The sequence below is a fragment of the Danio rerio genome, chromosome 7 (assembly GCF_052040795.2).
Source record: "Danio rerio strain M-AB ecotype USA chromosome 7, GRCz13ab, whole genome shotgun sequence".
NCBI lineage: Eukaryota > Metazoa > Chordata > Actinopteri > Cypriniformes > Danionidae > Danio > Danio rerio.
The window spans coordinates 24,998,947-25,011,606 of NC_141027.1; the positions used below are offsets into that span (position 1 = coordinate 24,998,947).

The window sequence follows — 12,660 nt, forward strand, 5'->3', positions numbered from 1 at the left end:
TGGGAGAATTAAAGTTTTAGATTTTTTTTTTTTACTTCCGTTAAGAGATCAACAAACTTAACAAACTTAAACTTTTATTCAACGCCACTTATGTTGCATTAACGTTACGCATTTTATCAGTTTTGGCTATCCCTGGGAATCAAACCTACAACATTTGCATTAGCACCATGTTTACTTTAGTAATGTAGCACAGGCCCGTAGCCAGAGAGGGTTCCGGTGGTTCCAAAGACCCCTCGTTGACAAAGGTCTAGAATTTGTCCCATACTTGAGCTCATTGTCCTATTTTGACTGTTATGCCATTGTGAAAATAACCCAGTGAAAATTGATTGTCTGTTGGCTGTCGCTTCAGCGTGACTTCAGATAATCAGTCTTAGTCAATGAAAACAATTTATTTTTATTACTTTTGAGTCTAACATCTGCTGTGCAAGAAAACATACAGTCTGACATAAATGAAGACATCTTTTACTACTGACCTACTGTATTTTTGTTAAACAGAGAAAACATTCAGAAGTTCACGAGTAACTTTTATTCTAAATTTTGGGCCAAAAAAATGACCAATAAATTGGCGTGAAGTATCAAAAAACAGCCTATATTACAGTTCATTTTAATACTAATTAGGCTATTGTTGTTATCTATGAATTTTCAAATGTACTTCTTTACAAGAGAGGCTAGAAAAATTATTATCATTATATGTTTTTTATTATTCAAATGACTAAATTCTGACTGAGGAATGTTGTGCTGGCTAGTTTGTTTTTGTTTGTTTTAGGCTAAAGTTTTTCATTAAAAACTTTAACAGATTCCAGTTTTTTTCCAATGATATGTAATATAATGAATGTGTATTTTTAGAAAATATGTTTGTATTATTGTGTATTTCAGTATTTCTTTATTCAAAATATTTAGGAAATAATTTTGGTCCATTAAGGTCATGATCACCCTCGGACAATCTAATTCGACAAAAAATTGTTAAAATAAAAATTATTTAAAAAAATTAGTTTAATACTTAAAAAAATCACTAAAATACAGTATTTAAAACTCATAATTAAATTGAAAATTAGGTGAAATACTGCAAAAAGTCCAAATAAAAAAAGAACCACTCCTTTTACCAGCCTGGCTACGGGCCTGTAGCAAGACATAAAGTGGGTTCATCCAATTTAACTGTCATCATATTTGCCAAAGTAATGATACCACATGCCCTAATCATCACTGGCTATGCTTTGAAATGTCTGGTGATTTCATTTCAGTGTAATCCAGTGTTGACAGTAGAACTGTAACTTAATGCTTTTCTCAGAGTAAGAGAAACCCTGACGTGAGTTCCGCTTATGGCCCTTTACTTTGACACCTTTGTTTGCCACTGTGAAAATCTCTGCTCCAACAAGAGAGCATGTGTTTGTAATGTATATAAATGATACTACATGCGTGTCCTAGCATACATTTCATGTGTGTTCTGACATGCATCAAAAGATGTGTTTTCCATGCAGATGTGTTTTCACAGTGGCCTGGGTTTGATACCTAAAGAGATGGTTCATTTCAAATGATGAAATACTTTCATCATTTACTCACTCTCCAATTGTTCCAAATTTGTTTGAGTTTCGTTCTTCTGTTGAACACACAACAAATGTTGGAAACTCATAGCTATTGACTTCCCTAGCATCTTATCACTGTTGGAATAGTGAAAGGGTTTCTAACATACTTTGAAAATGTCTTCTTTTGTGTTCAACAGAAGAAAGAAATTAATGTTTGGAGCCACTTGAGGATGGGTAATTGACAAGGGAATGTCCAATTTTTGGTGAACTGTCCTTTTAAAGTTCTGTTCATATTTACAGAGTGATTGCTGACGTGTTTTTTCCCTTCTGAACGTCCAGTTTTGTGCTATTTAGCATTCTACGGTGTTACCTTGAGAATTTTCCTTGAGTTCACTTCTTGGTTGTTGTGTTTCCGTGTTAGTTTGTGCGGTCTGAATTTGTAAATGAGGTTTTCCTCAAATTTGCCTCATATTCTTGATTCATGATATAGTTTGGACACACTCCCAGTGATGTGCAGTGATTCAGGCCCCATTTTACTCCACCCTGTATTGTTAGTCATGACCTGTTGTTTGTGTAAAGACGGTTTCGGAACATAATTTTAGCCAATGTATTGAGGCCATTCATGTATTTGAAGGTAAGTGATGGTGCAAAAAAACAAGTGTTCATTTGAGGTAAAACTGCAGATTCCCAGTTGTTAACTCATAGTTAACATGAAATGATGCCCATAATACATTTTACTTCCACATTGTGGATTTTTCTTTTTTAAATAAAATCCTCAAAATGAAAAATAAAACATAAAATTATATTTTAAAGTATATTTAAAAAGTGTAACAGTAGGATATTTCAGTCATACTATTTGAAGAATTGTTTGGATCTGAACTTCTATAAAACTTTTTAACATACGTTATATATTTATTCGGTATAACTACTCAATTATGCATATTTAATTATAAACAGGAATGTAAAAATAATTTGGTTTGACTTCAAAAAACAAAAAAAAAAAAGAAAAGAATTGAGTTGTCGAAGCGAGCCAGTGTATTTAACCTTGTGACACCAGCAGCTACAAAAATGGCCATAAATGGGCTGATAATCTGGCACCCATGTATAGAGCTTATCATAGTTCACTATTCCAAACACAGCTATGCTTCTGAAAAGGGTCCACTTCCTGGCTGAAGTGGCTGGACAGTGTTTTGTTAATCTAGCTTTGGCAGGTTGAGTCACCAGAGTCATGTGACCTCTCTGGCTGTGCCTGTGCCAGTTGGCAGCTGGTTCTGGCTAGGTTCTACTACACTGGTTGGCACTTGAACAGATGTTGACTTGGACCTGACATGGCTTGGTGAGATTTTCTCTGATAGTATGCAGAAAAGATAGTGATGGGGAAAATGTGCCATTTCCATATCTCACACACACACATACACACAGTTTCAAATTACCCCCTTATCTGTGTGTTTCTGTGTTGTGTGTGAAAGACTAAGCAGATTAAAAGATATGTTGGGTTATGGATATGATGTCCGTGTTTTCTTCTTTGCAGTCAACATAGTTTATTATTGTGCGATTACATAATATAACTGACTAGAGCACTGCAAGAGCTTGAACAGAGCCTGCAGATACATACACTATTGTTTAATTTTTGAAGTTCATGGTTTTATCAGGGTATCCCCGGGGTCTAAAAAAGTCTTTAAATGTCTTAAATTTCAAAAAACTAATTTTAGGCCTTAAAAAGTCTTAAATCCACTGAATTAATGTATTGTTGGTCTTAAATCATTTTAAACTGGTCTTAATTTTCCTATGTCTATGTAAAGCTATACCCAATTGGGCCGACACTCATCCAATCACTAACAATATATTTCAATAAAAAATCAATATTTATTTATTAACTCTGTTTACTTATTAATAAGGTTTAATTATCTTCCTTAATGTAACATTTGTTTTTATTTTTTTAAGATTTTAACTTTGCCATTCAAATCTTTAGGGTTTAATCTTGTGTAAGTCTGAAATTGAATTCATTATGGTCTTAAAAACATCTTAAATTTGACTTGATGAAACCTGTAGAAATCCTGTTTTATGTGGATTGCTTTATTAATATATTTTTGTTGTTTTATATGTACAGTGTTCAACATAATTGAGTACACTCCATTTTGAAAATTAATATTTGTATCAATTTCTCAGTGCATTTGGGTAATATATTGGTGCATTTGAACAAAACAGATTTATTAAACATATATTTATTAATAATAATAATAATAATATTTTAGTCACAGAACATCTATTGAAATGGAAATATAATACATTTAAATTAATGCAAAATATTGCAAAAAAAAAAAAAAACTACACAATTTCAACAAAATTATATGTATTTTTTTTTCTCTTGATTTTTGCTATTTTTGAAAATGTTATTTCATATTTTTCCTTTGCATATAAATTGGGCTCCTAATTTTTGAACCATTATTGTGAGTTATTTTGTTAGATTAGCTCCAGATTTGGCTTCATTATACTGACTAAACTAACATGCACAAATTTAATCTTTTAAAGCATCCTATAGAACATTTTGCGGGATGTAAACAAAAAAATGGGTTGCAACGTGTTTCCTGTTTTGCATTCATGATTTCTATAGCTTCCGAAAATCCAAAAAGAGCCACATATTAATAATTAATGTTATGATAGCTGTTTTAACATTAAGTTATGATTGAATTGCCTCTTGTTACAGTTTTGAAATAGTTTGATAACAAGCAGGAAAGGTTCATGGGCCAATGACATGATCACATTGAAATGGTCTATAGAAAATACTTATTTAAATGAGAGATTTGTGGGAGGTGTACTTATATATTCTGAGCACTGTACTGTATGTACTAAATATCTCATTAGGTGACTATTCTTCTTGCAGACATAAAAAGTGAAAATCAACCTTCCATGGTCATTTTTTATATTGTTTTAAATATTATAGCAGCTATTTTTATTTCTTCTGTTTCAATTTTTATTATTAAAGTTATTATCAGTTATATTCTAAAATAAATAGCATAAACAATATGATTGTGCACTAGCTAAAATAGATACACTGACAGATTCTGTTCTTTTATTATACATTACTTTGGTCTTGTGGTAATTTCATTTTTAATGCAGCGTTGTCGTAGAAATACCAATGACAGTAAATGAATGAACGTTTTTAAATATTTGAATGTTTTGATGGTTATCTTACCACCATGTCCTCATCTTTTTTCTTTCCTTTTGTTTGGGGGAAATTTGCTTTGTCACAGTGATCCCCCACAGAGAGCACCTGGTGCCTCCCCGTCAGCCCACAATATCAGCAGTGCAGCTGGGACGGACCGTACCAATTTCCCCAGAGGGGTGCCCACCCGCAACACCTTCCACCTCGGCCAGCAGCGGGGAGCACGAGACCAGCAGGGCTCTCCCTACCACGGAGCTCCCGCCTCCCCTTCCCTGTCACACGGGAACAGCCAACAACGAAGACCCGCAGCTTCTGGCATCTTCAGCAAGTTCACCTCCAAGTTTGTGCGCAGGTGAGACAGACCAAGTGTTCGATAAATCATTAGATTGACGTGAAGCTGGAGGAAAGACAGAAATCGCTGGTTTTTGGAGGTGTTAATGGCACCAGAAGCCTGATGGCGGGTGGTGTGAGGATGAGTGTGATGAATGCTGGGTATTTTCGGCAGTTATAGATGGATTAGTTGGTGCTGGGAAAGAACAGAATGAGACTTGAAGACAAAGTGAAAGACGAGCACACTGACACATCAGCACATTCTCACACCTTCTGCTGAAGGCCGTTTCATAGGTGTCCGTCTGTACATTCAGTAACCATATAGAAATCCACTAAAACTGTTGTCAGCCTCTGATCAAACAGCTTTGCAAGTAGTTTTATCCTAACATGCTCATTTTGATCCTAGGATATTATACTGTCAAAGTTTCACCCTCAAGTTCAGATCTCCATAGGTCAATCAAAGCACTGTCAGTCCCCACAATCCCAACATAAATCTCAGCTCATTTAAACACATGCAGATTTCTCATCAGTTTCATCATCTTTGTCTCTAAGTTCTAGCACACACTCCCAACACATTTCTACCTTTCCCGCACCTCCGTGGCGACAGTATCCTTGGTAACAGCTGAGGTATTGCATTCCCCTGCTCTATAAATACTTGTGGAGGGGACACCTTGGTATCCACTCGCTAGTACGACCATAGCAGTTCACCAAAACGCTTACTTGCGTTATGTGCTATACTGATACATCTCCATATCGCAAAACTCACGCTTAAACTGCTATTCTCTAGTCATTTGAGGAACACCAGTCATTTCATTTGTATTCGGTCTCCTATTTCAAAAAGAAAAAAGTGAAGTGACAGATGACTTGTGCTTTGTCTGTCTGCGTATCTGCTTGTGTCCTTTTTTATGTGTATTCAAGCTAGTGTGCGGCCTTTTTAGTTAAAGCCAATTCACGTCTATGACAGATGCAGACAATCTCCAGATTACAGCAGATCACTTCTTAGTCAATCTATGACAAGACAACAGCAACTCAAGCATATTTAGTTGCGATTACAAGCTTCGACAGACACTTACACATGTAATATGCTTATTTGACAAACCTCGACAAAGTGTGTGCGCATCTGTCAGTGGTGTGAACTGGCTTTTGAGGAAACATTTTTTGAGGTCAACATGAAATGGCATTCACAACCCGTTTTACTTCTGTAATATTTACATCTTTCAAATTAAACTTCATATCAGAATAGGGATATGCACATTAGCATTGTCCAGTATGTAACATAAATGAAAACAAAAACACATATTGTAAGTGGCCCTAAAATTTAAATTATGAAAGTAAATACAAGTATCGTCGTAAGATTTTTCCAAATTTTTCCACATATCAGGGTGTAAGCATGATTGCAAATACAAACTTACAGTATTCATGATGGACTTCAATTTGCCTAAGTACCTGGTCAAAACCATGTTCTTCTAGAAAAAACATTGAGATATCATATACATTCACCGGCCACTTATTAAAGACACGTTACTAGTTTCAGGTTGGACCTACTGATGCCTTCAGATCTGCCTAATCCTTCGTGATCGCATAGATTCAACAGTATCCCTCAGAGACTGGTTTATGATAGCATTACACAGTTGCTGCAGATTTGTCCGCTGCACATCAATAATGTGAATCTCCCATTCCACCACGTCCCAAAGGCGCTCTATTGGATTGAGTTCTGGTGACTGTGGAGGCCTTTTGAGGACGGTCAACTCATTGTCGTGTTCAAGAAACCAGTCTGAGATGATTCGTACTTAATGACATGGTGCATTATCCTGCTGGAAGTAGCCATCAGAAGATGGACACACTGAGTATAAAGGGATAGACATGGTCAGCAACAATACTCACTTAGGCTGTGGTGTTGACAATATGCTCAATGGGTATTAATGAGCCCAAAGCGTAGCAAAAAAGATCCCCTATACCATTACACCACCACCACAAGCCTGAACTGCTGATGCAAGGCAGGATGGATCCATAGTTTAATGTTGTTGGCGACAACTTCCGACCCTACAATCCGAATTTGGCAGCAGAAATCGAGTCACATCAGACCAGGCAACTTTTTTCCAATCTTCTATTGTCCAATTTTGGTGAGCCTGTGTGAGTTGTAGCCTTAGTTTCCTGTTCTTAGCTGACAGGAGTGGCACTCGGTGTAGTCTTCTGTTGCTGTAGCCCATCCGCCTCAAGGTTTAACGTGTTGTGCATTCAGAGATGCTCTTCTGCATACCTCAGTTGTAATGAAAGGTTATTTGAGTTACTGTTGACTTTTTATCAGCTCAAACCAGTCTGGCCATTCTCCTCTGACTCTGGCGTCAACAAGGCATTTGCTCCTACAGAACTGCCGCTCACTGGATATTTCTCTTTTTCTGACCATTCTCTGTAAACTCTAAAGATGGTTGTGCGTGAAAATCCCAGTAGATCAGCAGTTTCTGAAATACTGAGACCAGCTCGTCTGGCATTAACAATCATGCCACGTTCAAAGTCCCTTAAATCACCTTTCTTCCCCATTCTGATGCTTGTTTTAAACTGCAGCAGATCGTCTTGACCATGTCTACGTGTTAACACAAGAAATTTTTGTTAACAAGCAGTTAGACAGGAGTACCTTATAAAGTGGCCGGTGAGTGTACTCAATATCGCACTCCTGCATCAGAATTGTGATTACTATATGTAAAGTTTGGGCATTACATGCTAATATGGGCTTTAATGTGGGCAATATTGGCTGTATTTTAAATGTGATGGTTAATTGGTATAATTTCTGCATCCTTTATTATTATGCTACAAAGTATTTCAGGTTCATTAAGGGTGAAACTAATGACTAGAGTATTGGCTGCTGAAAATTCAGCTTTGCATTTCATAAAATAAAATAAAAAGCGATAGAAGACAGCAATAATATCGCACACAATTGCTGTTTAATCTTGGTGAGAATTACAGAACTAATTTTAAAAAATCTTATAGCCCACAGACTATTTGAGATTCTGATTGATAGTGTGGCCATAAATGACAGCTTTTATAAAAAAAAAATTTATTGACAAGGTTGCATTGTCTACGACAGTATATCTGAAACAAAATCTACTGGTCAACATTTTCACCACCTGCATGGCCCTAAATGTTAACCATTTCAGAGGTTGAGGTAGATAATGTAAAGTTACACATTTTTTTTTCCTGTATATGAATTTGCATTGATTAATTGTGCATTGTTACTTCATTGACATTCTATTCTTAGTCACGTTGTGATATGTATTAAATAAATTGGGTCGGATTTCATGTTGGTTTTAACAATACTTAACAAGATTAGGCAGTTTAACTCTACCTAGTTTGTGTAAGCATTCCACACCTTTTATAAATGTTAATAATTAACCTAATAGTTTAATTGCATGTAGTGACCCAGATTACTAATGTGAGTTGCTCATTTTCAAATGGATAACCTGTCAAATAACCTCACACCGATAGTCATTGTGTCCAGGGCCATCCGACCACTTTTATGATATTTCTATTATTTTATTTATTTTCAATTCACACACATATTTCTTTCCTCTTTTTCTTTTTTTGTTTTACTTTTGTTTTGTAGAAATCTGTCATTCAGATTCCCCAGAAGGTAGGCAACGTTGATCCTAACCACCCCTTTGTTTAAGACTTGTTTTGACCCTTTTATTTCCTTTTTCTCGTTCCTTGTCTAAACCCTTCAGTATGTTCTGTGATTGGCCCCTTTTCCCCTGGTTGTTTATTTTGTGTGCAGTGTGATGACCGACACTAATGACCAACTCTAACCATAAAAGCAGCACTAGTCTTCACTTTCCTCAGTAACAGCGAGTCTTTCCTGGCCGTCTCCATCCTTTAATTTCCCCTGGCTGTTAATTTACCTGGTGATCAAACCCGTGTGGCCCAGATTCTGTGTGCGTCACCCAGTGTGTCTGCCTGCACAAATATCACAGAGCTTTTGATAACAAATGTCATCATTAAGATGGCTAATAGAAATTGATGTCATCGAAATTCATAAGCAAAGTTGATTGGATACACTAGAGTTTGGGCTCAGTCAGTTAATAGTTTAATTTTAAAGCTGACAATAAAATTTGTCATCACAAAATGTAGCACTGATTCCATGAAATAATAAGAATTAAGCAAATTATCAATATTTCTAATGGGGTATGTGGAAGACCAGAGTAGTGCCAATTAAAGACATTGCTTTAAAAGCTAGAAGTTGACTTTACTTTAAAAAAAGGGAGTAAACCTATTGCAACTTCGAACTGTTATTACAAAATTGTAAGTTTTTATATAATTATGCTCTTAGTTAAAGGTGCAGTAGGTGATCTGCCACAATGCTAACCAGATAGCATATCTTTGAAACACAGTTCTTCCCCTGCCGTCCAAAGCTACGCCTCCTGAAACATGAACGCGCACCTTAAAGATGACAGCAGACAACCCACTAGATCATGTCATTCGCCAGTTAGAAAACTTTATAGTACTTTAAAATACTACAATTATAACATATAACCCATTCATAGCACAGCACAATCATGTAAAGCTTTGTGTCCCTAAAAGAGATTTAAAACAGAATATTACCTTTGTAAAAGAAATACTTCAGCCATGGTGTCATCCTTCCTACAGCATGTAAAAGTAACTCCAATATTTTGGAGATTTTAAAAAGATATTTAAAAATGTTTTGATTTAGCATTTGTTTTACCGCTCTCTTTCTGGTGTGCACATGTCGTAAACGCGAAGAATGGCAGATCTGCGTGAACAGAGAGGTGCAGATGTACAAAAATCTTCATTTGCTGACAGTTTGGGCTACTTATGTCGAGTTATGACAATTGTCGGCCCGATAATACTTAATTGGATGAACATTTTTTAGTCTTGTGAATTAGCCAGAATAAAAAATACAAATTAATGCATTTAGATCATTTACTTTAGTCAGTACTATTGGAATGTGAAGAGATTTTCAACCTGCACAACAAAAATGTTTCTGAAGACAATCACCCACTGCACCTTTAATTTACTTTGATCCTGTGGGTTTGCTCACTTTTTTGAATGTAAGGTCAGCTAATTGATTTAAAAGCAAATGATTTGCTTTTTAAAGTAAAGTCAACTATTTGCTTTTTACTGAAAAGTGTAGGTTTGCTATAATAGTTGAAGTCAGAATTATTAGCCCTTCCCTTTGAATTTTTTTTTTATTCCCAAATGATGTTTAACAGAGCAAAAAAAAAAAAAAAGTCACAGCATGTCTGATAATATATATATATTTTTTCCTTATGCAGAAAGTCTTATTTGTTTTATTTTGGCTAGAATAAATGCGGTTTTATTATTTTTTTAAACCATTTTAATTTTTTTTTTGATAGTCTACAGAACAAACCATCATTTATTATCATTATTATACAATAACTTGCCTAATTACCCTATCCTCCCTAGTTAACCTAATAAACCTAGTTAAGCCTTTAAATGTCACTTCAAGCTGTATAGAAGTGTCTGAAAAAATATCTAGTCAAATATTATTTACTGTTATCATGACAAAGATAAAATAAATCAGCTATTAGAAATTAAATAATAAAACTATTATGTTTAAAAAGGTGTTGAAAAAATCTCTCCAATAAACAGAAATTGAGAAAAAAATAAATGAGGGGCTAATAATTCTGACTAAAACTGTATGTGAAGAGTTCAGAGCCAAAAACCTCTAAATAAAAGTGAAATTTTCTTCTAAAATAAACATTTTTTCCACAAGCTCCTGTGTGTATGTACAGTAAATCTACTTTAAGAAAAGTGCTAAGAAAAATACTCATTTTAGAGGAAAATTTCAGATGACACTTAGAGGTTTCACATATAAATAAAAATGCAGCCTTGCTGAGCATAATTATCTTCTATAAAGGTTCATCAGATCTGTTTGGGCACAGGCTATCTTCCTCTTTTTGACTAGTAGAGGAAGTCATTGAACATCTGAGTAAAAATGGGAAGCAAAATACTATTAGCAGTCATAAGTAGTCCATGTAAATAGAGGAATTCCATTATGATAAATACAGTAAAGACTGATATTTGCAAGGTATTGTTCAGAGCTGTGAATTTAAAAGAAAACCAATTGAAAGATGACATGACAAGACTGATGGTTATCTTGTGCAGAAACATTTATTTTCTTCGTCTCTCTTTCACTTGCTCATTAACAATGACAGCAGCTCTAGAAGCTGAGACCGGCCAGCTGTCAGGCTTTGTCCTGCTCAAACACCTAAAACCAAACTTCCTCATGGCACGTCTATCTCCTTTCTCTTTCTCTGTTCATGCACCATTCCTTGAACCTATTTGAATGATGACTCTCACACACACAGGCATCTGGTGAACGGACGCCACCATCTGTCTGAAGTCCCTAACCACTTGGGCCACTTGAATTAACAGGCGTTTTTTCTTCCACTGGCTGTTTTGAAAACCTGTGTATGTTGAAGTGATGCTAGGTGTTTGTTTTCGAGACCACCAGAAGGCGCAAGTGAGCAGTTTATAGGAAATGAAATATAAATCTTTGCGCTCTCTGGTGGTGAAGCATGTGTTGTTGTGATTCACGGATTGAGACAACTAATTATTCTTTGCAGGATTCGTCTGATTTAATGGTTCCTGTTTCTTTCAGAAATTTAAACAGAATGAGTGCTGCTTTGCTCCTTTTTAACCATTTGTGTCAAAAGTTGTGTTTTATCCTGAGTTTCTGTCGTCTGTGTGGTGTGTTTGCTACTGACAGGGATGTCAGTCTGCTAAGGGCCTGTTTGTCTGGTGGTGTTTTTTTTTTTTTGGGATGCTTGTGTGCTCGGCCTGACAGACTGTAGGGGCAGGTGACTGTCGGATTTGAGTTGTTACCATGGTGATGGGGCTCGGTAGAATCTTTTAGAGCATCTTGAACAGACCTGCATCATTCCACCCTACTTCATGTTACTGAAGCAGTCTGTCCGATTCATCTGTTCATTGGCATTAAAACATGCTTGTTTCCAGATGCACACAGTAATTGCTCGAGTGTGCATTTTGAATTGTCGTATCATGATTTTAAAATTAATTATAAAGCTATCTAAGCTAATTATAAAGATCACACACTATCGAATAGAATATATATATCACCACAGCTGTGAGAGTGAAAATAGAGCAGTGCGTAAACCCCAATTCCCAAAAAACTTCAGGAATCTGTGATGTGTTTAGTCTCGTTAATGTTTACTTCATTCCCAAAAGTGTTTTTCTTAGTGTTTTTCATTTAAAGTAAGGCATAAGAGAACTAACAAATCACATATTCATGATTGTGTCACATTTTTACAAAGTATCCCAGCTTTTTCTGAGTTTAAGCTACAGTTTTAAAATAGGCGTGAACAACTGGATTGGTGGAATGAAGGTTCTGGATGGGTAAATGTTTTTTGTGGTGCTGGAAATCATCCCCCTTTCTGCTCATTGTACTGAACAAGCTAAACTAGAACTCAAACTAAGACTAAACCTGTTGCAATTTTTTTCGAGGAGCCCCTATGAGGGAGAGGGTCAAGAGGAGGGGAGCAGGTGAGAACAAAACCCAAGGATTTCTTCATTGGACCTAATCAGTAGATACTTAGAGGTGTTATTGGGCAGCAAAGTGGCTTTTAAATGGTTGATAATTGGTTTCAA

The 12,660-nt window shown here is 35.8% G+C and overlaps 1 protein-coding gene across 28 annotated transcripts in view; it reads left to right on the plus strand.

The window, feature by feature from the left end:
* Positions 1 to 12,660, plus strand: part of mark2b (MAP/microtubule affinity-regulating kinase 2b) — an 88,843-nt gene that overhangs the window by 71,677 nt on the left and 4,506 nt on the right. For 4 of the 28 annotated variants that reach the window (XM_087261006.1, XM_087261018.1, XM_087261007.1 and 1 more), the window contains 3 exons: positions 4,778 to 5,041; positions 8,621 to 8,647; positions 12,517 to 12,555. In XM_087261006.1, the coding sequence (XP_087117132.1) occupies positions 4,778 to 5,041; positions 8,621 to 8,647; positions 12,517 to 12,555 (330 nt within the window). Of the gene's footprint in view, positions 1 to 4,777; positions 5,042 to 8,620; positions 8,648 to 8,738; positions 12,556 to 12,660 lie in introns of those variants that run through there. The other 24 variants (XM_087261008.1, XM_087261020.1, XM_087261009.1 and 21 more) reach the window with 7 other exon arrangements.